The sequence below is a fragment of the Palaemon carinicauda genome, chromosome 24 (genome assembly GCF_036898095.1).
Source record: "Palaemon carinicauda isolate YSFRI2023 chromosome 24, ASM3689809v2, whole genome shotgun sequence".
NCBI lineage: Eukaryota > Metazoa > Arthropoda > Malacostraca > Decapoda > Palaemonidae > Palaemon > Palaemon carinicauda.
Genome location: NC_090748.1, coordinates 11,113,077 through 11,119,568, shown reverse-complemented (window position 1 = coordinate 11,119,568; position 6,492 = coordinate 11,113,077). Strand labels below are relative to the sequence as shown.

Sequence of the window (6,492 nt, the reverse complement as noted above, 5' to 3'; positions counted from 1 at the left end):
TAATTGAATAAGGAGAATGGCAGGTGTAGCTTGAGAGAATAGAGATGAGAATGCTGTGGTGGATTATGGGAATATCACTGCTTGAAAGATGGGAGAATAATTGAATAAGGAGAATGGCAGGTGTAGCTTGAGAGAATAGAGATGAGAATGCTGTGGTGGATTATGGGAATATCACTGCTTGAAAGATGGGAGAATAATTGAATAAGGAGAATGGCAGGTGTAGCTTGAGAGAATAGAGATGAGAATGCTGTGGTGGATTATGGGAATATCACTGCTTGAAAGATGGGAGAATAATTGAATAAGGAGAATGTCAGGTGTAGCTTGAGAGAATAGAGATGGGAATGTTGTGGTGGATTATGGGAATATCACTGCTTGAAAGATGGGAGAATAATTGAATAAGGAGAATGGCAGGTGTAGCTTGAGAGAATAGAGATGGGAATGTTGTGGTGGATTATGGGAATATCACTGCTTGAAAGATGGGAGAATAATTGAATAAGGAGAATGGCAGGTGTAGCTTGAGAGAATAGAGGTGGGAATGCTGTGGTGGATTATGGGAATATCACTGCTTGAAAGATGGGAGAATAATTGAATAAGGAGAATGGCAGGTGTAGCTTGAGAGAATAGAGATGAGAATGTTGTGGTGGATTATGGGAATATCACTGCTTGAAAGATCGGAGAATGGTTGAATAAGGAGAATGGCAGGTGTTGCTTGAGAGAATAGAGATGAGTATGCTGTGGTGGATTATGGGAATATTACTGCTTGAAAGATCGGAGAATGGTTGAATAAGGAGAATGGCAGGTGTAGCTTGAGAGAATAGAGATGAGAATGCTGTGGTGGATTATGGGAATATCACTGCTTGAAAGATCGGAGAATAATTGAATAAGGAGAATGGCAGGTGTAGCTTGAGAGAATAGAGGTGGGAATGCTGTGGTGGATTATGGGAATATCACTGCTTGAAAGATGGGAGAATAATTGAATAAGGAGAATGGCAGGTGTAGCTTGAGAGAATAGAGATGGGAATGTTGTGGTGGATTATGGGAATATCACTGCTTGAAAGATGGGAGAATAATTGAATAAGGAGAATGGCAGGTGTAGCTTGAGAGAATAGAGATGGGAATGTTGTGGTGGATTATGGGAATATCACTGCTTGAAAGATCGGAGAATGGTTAAATAAGGAGAATGGCAGGTGTAGCTTGAGAGAATAGAGATGAGAATGTTGTGGTGGATTATGGGAATATCACTGCTTGAAAGATGGGAGAATAATTGAATAAGGAGAATGGCAGGTGTAGCTTTAGAGAATAGAGATGAGAATGCTGTGGTGGATTATGGGAATATCACTGCTTGAAAGATCGGAGAATGGTTGAATAAGGAGAATGGCAGGTGTTGCTTGAGAGAATAGAGATGAGTATGCTGTGGTGGATTATGGGAATATCACTGCTTGAAAGATCGGAGAATGGTTGAATAAGGAGAATGGCAGGTGTAGCTTGAGAGAATAGAGATGAGAATGCTGTGGTGGATTATGGGAATATCACTGCTTGAAAGATCGGAGAATAATTGAATAAGGAGAATGGCAGGTGTAGCTTGAGAGAATAGAGATGAGAATGCTGTGGTGGATTATGGGAATATCACTGCTTGACAGATCGGAGAATGGTTAAATAAGGAGAATGGCAGGTGTAGCTTGAGAGAATAGAGATGAGAATGCTGTGGTGGATTATGGGAATATCACTGCTTGAAAGATGGGAGAATGGTTGAATAAGGAGAATGGCAGGTGTAGCTTGAGAGAATAGAGATTGGAATGTTGTGGTGGATTATGGGAATATCACTGCTTGAAAGATCGGAGAATGGTTAAATAAGGAGAATGGCAGGTGTAGCTTGAGAGAATAGAGATGAGAATGCTGTGGTGGATTATGGGAATATCACTGCTTGAAAGATCGGAGAATAATTGAATAAGGAGAATGGCAGGTGTAGCTTGAGAGAATAGAGATGAGAATGCTGTGGTGGATTATGGGAATATCACTGCTTGAAAGATGGGAGAATAATTGAATAAGGAGAATGGCAGGTGTAGCTTTAGAGAATAGAGATGAGAATGCTGTGGTGGATTATGGGAATATCACTGCTTGAAAGATCGGAGAATGGTTGAATAAGGAGAATGGCAGGTGTTGCTTGAGAGAATAGAGATGAGTATGCTGTGGTGGATTATGGGAATATCACTGCTTGAAAGATCGGAGAATGGTTGAATAAGGAGAATGGCAGGTGTAGCTTGAGAGAATAGAGATGAGAATGCTGTGGTGGATTATGGGAATATCACTGCTTGAAAGATCGGAGAATAATTGAATAAGGAGAATGGCAGGTGTAGCTTGAGAGAATAGAGATGAGAATGCTGTGGTGGATTATGGGAATATCACTGCTTGACAGATCGGAGAATGGTTAAATAAGGAGAATGGCAGGTGTAGCTTGAGAGAATAGAGATGAGAATGCTGTGGTGGATTATGGGAATATCACTGCTTGAAAGATGGGAGAATGGTTGAATAAGGAGAATGGCAGGTGTAGCTTGAGAGAATAGAGATTGGAATGTTGTGGTGGATTATGGGAATATCACTGCTTGAAAGATCGGAGAATAATTGAATAAGGAGAATGGCAGGTGTAGCTTGAGAGAATAGAGATGAGAATGCTGTGGTGGATTATGGGAATATCACTGCTTGACAGATCGGAGAATGGTTAAATAAGGAGAATGGCAGGTGTAGCTTGAGAGAATAGAGATGAGAATGCTGTGGTGGATTATGGGAATATCACTGCTTGAAAGATCGGAGAATGGTTGAATAAGGAGAATGGCAGGTGTTGCTTGAGAGAATAGAGATGAGTATGCTGTGGTGGATTATGGGAATATCACTGCTTGAAAGATGGGAGAATAATTGAATAAGGAGAATGGCAGGTGTAGCTTGAGAGAATAGAGATGAGAATGCTGTGGTGGATTATGGGAATATCACTGCTTGAAAGATCGGAGAATAATTGAATAAGGAGAATGGCAGGTGTAGCTTGAGAGAATAGAGATGAGAATGCTGTGGTGGATTATGGGAATATCACTGCTTGACAGATCGGAGAATGGTTAAATAAGGAGAATGGCAGGTGTAGCTTGAGAGAATAGAGATGAGAATGCTGTGGTGGATTATGGGAATATCACTGCTTGAAAGATCGGAGAATGGTTGAATAAGGAGAATGGCAGGTGTAGCTTGAGAGAATAGAGATGGGAATGTTGTGGTGGATTATGGGAATATCACTGCTTGAAAGATCGGAGAATAATTGAATAAGGAGAATGGCAGGTGTAGCTTGAGAGAATAGAGATGAGAATGCTGTGGTGGATTATGGGAATATCACTGCTTGACAGATCGGAGAATGGTTAAATAAGGAGAATGGCAGGTGTAGCTTGAGAGAATAGAGATGAGAATGCTGTGGTGGATTATGGGAATATCACTGCTTGAAAGATGGGAGAATAATTGAATAAGGAGAATGACAGGTGTAGCTTGAGAGAATAGAGATGAGAATGCTGTGGTGGATTATGGGAATATCACTGCTTGAAAGATCGGAGAATGGTTAAATAAGGAGAATGGCAGATGTAGCTTGAGAGAATTAAGATGGGAATGTTGTGGTGGATTATGGTAATATCACTGCTTGAAAGATTGGAGAATGGTTGAATAAGGAGAATGGCAGGTGTAGCTTGAGAGAATAGAGGTGGGAATGCTACGGTGGATTATGGGAATATCACTGCTTGAAAGATTGGAGAATGGTTGAATAAGGAGAATGGCAGGTGTAGCTTGAGAGAATAGAGGTGGGAATGTTGTGGTGGATTATGGGAATATCACTGCTTGAAAGATTGGAGGATGGTTGAATAAGGAGAATGGCAGGTGTAGTAAAGATTTCAGAGATGATAAGAATGTCACGGCTGAGATGGTGTGTGCACGTGTTGAGGAAAGATGGTAGGGAGGGAGTGAGGAGGGCTTATGAGGCACCTGTTAAGGGGAGAATTAAATGGAGAGATAAGGTGGAGGATGATATGGAGAGATGAGGTTTGGTGGATGAGGATGCCTTTGACAAAATGTAATTGGAGAGCCTGCATCAGTCAACCGACCCCTTGATGTAGGGATAATTGTGGGGAAAAAGGAAAGAAAGTGAAATGTTTTATGGTTCGACATAGATAAGGAAATGTGTCTTCTCCTGGAAGTGTAAGTTGGCGATGCTGGTAACATATATTAGCCAAGTCTGGAAGGGTTTGTTCCACGACGAAATTAGAGGAGACGCCGGTGACATATATTAGCAAAGTCTGGAAGGGTTTGTTCCACGACGAAATTAGAGGCGACCCCGGTGACATATATTAGCTAAGTCTGGAAGTGTTTGTTCCAGGACAAAATTATTGGCGACACTGGTAACTTGTACTTGCCAAGTCTGGAATTGTTTGTTCCAGGATGAGATTAGAGGCGACAACAGTGAATTACACTTGGCAGGTCTGGAAATGTTTGCTCCAGGACAAAATTAGATGCGACACTGGTGAGTTATACATGCCAAGTCTGGAAGTGTTTGTTCCAGGACAAATTTATAGGCAACACCGGTGACTTATACTTGGCAGGTCTGGAAATGTTTGCTCCAGGACAAAATTAGATGCGACACTGGCCACTTATACTTGCCAATTCTGGAAGTGTTTGTTCCAGGACAAAATTATAGGCAACACCGGTGACTTATACTTGACAAGTCTGGAAGTGTTTGTTCCAGGACACAACTAGAAGCGACACTGGTGACTTATACTTGCCAAGAGTGGAAGGGTTTGTTCCAGGACGAAATTATAGGCAACACCGGTGACTTATACTTGACAAGTCTGGAAGTGTTTGTTCCAGGACGCAACTAGAATCTACACTGGTGAGTTATACTTGCCAAGTCTGGAAGTGTTTGTTCCAGGACGCAACTAGAATCGACACTGGTGAGTTATACTTGCCAAGTCTGGAAGTGTTTGTTCCAGGACAGAATTATAGGCGACACCGGTGACTTATACTTGACAAGTCTGGAAGTGTTTGTTCCAGGACACAACTAGAAGCGACACTGGTGACTTATACTTGACAAGTCTGGAAGTGTTTGTTCCAGGACAGAATTATAGGCGACACCGGTGACTTATACTTGACAAGTCTGGAAGTGTTTGTTCCAGGACACAACTAAAATCGACACTGGTGAGTTATACTTGCCAAGTCTGGAAGTGTTTGTTCCAGGACAAAATTATAGGCGACACCGGTGACTTATACTTGACAAGTCTGGAAGTGTTTGTTCCAGGACGCAACTAGAATCGACATTGGGGAGTTATACTTGCCAAGTCTGGAAGTGTTTGTTCCAGGACAAAATTATAGGCAACACCGGTGACTTATACTTGACAAGTCTGGAAGTGTTTGTTCCAGGACACAACTAGAAGCGACACTGGTGACTTATACTTGCCAAGAGTGGAAGGGTTTGTTCCAGGACGAAATTAATGATGACTTATATTAGCCAAGTCTGAAAGGATATGTTCCAGGAGGAAAGTAGAGCCAATCACAGCTAAAGATTATAGTGGGATCTTAATTCCATGTTCTTATTATTATTATTATTATCATCATCATCATCATCAACATCATTATTATTATTATTATTATTATTATTAATTGCTAAGCTACAACCCTAGTTGGAAAAGCAGAATGCTATAAGCCCAGGGGCTCCAACAGAGAAAATAGCCTAGTGAGGAAAGTAAACAAGGAAAAAATAAATATTTTAAGAATAATATAGTAAATATCTCCTAAATAAACTAAAAAAAACTCTAACAAAGCATGAGGAAGATAAATTAGATAGAATAGTGTGCCCGAGTGTACTCCAGCTAGAGAGAATGGTAGGCCTGTGGATAAATCAATAAGTATATATTCTTTGAAAAGGTTTTGAAATTTCACTTTTTTTTCTTTTTTCTTTGCAGCGTTGATGGCGGTGAATTGTTCGAACGTGTCATTGACGACGACTTCGTCTTAACGGAAAGGGCTTGCACCATATTCGTCCGGCAGATTTGTGAAGGGGTCGAGTTCATACATTCGAAGAATATTCTTCATTTAGACATGAAGGTATTTTGTCCTTTGCTTTTATATGTATGCACACACACACACACATACAGACACTCACACACACACACACACACATATATATATATATATATATATATATATATATATATATATATATATATATATATATATATATATATACAGTATATATATATATATATATATATATATATATATATATATATATATATATATATATATATATATATTTATATGTATATATATATATATATATATATATATATATGTATGTATATATATATATATATATATATATATATATATATATATATATGTATATACATATAAATATATATATATATATATATATATGTATATATATATATATATATATATATATACATATATTTA

At 39.3% G+C, this 6,492-nt stretch overlaps 1 protein-coding gene across 1 annotated transcript in view; it reads left to right on the top strand.

The window, feature by feature from the left end:
* Positions 1 to 6,492, top strand: part of LOC137618077 (uncharacterized) — a 49,273-nt gene that overhangs the window by 24,841 nt on the left and 17,940 nt on the right. Inside the window, exon 3 of the mRNA XM_068348047.1 lies at positions 5,979 to 6,120. Coding sequence (XP_068204148.1) covers positions 5,979 to 6,120 — 142 coding nt within the window. The remainder of the gene's footprint in view (positions 1 to 5,978; positions 6,121 to 6,492) is intronic.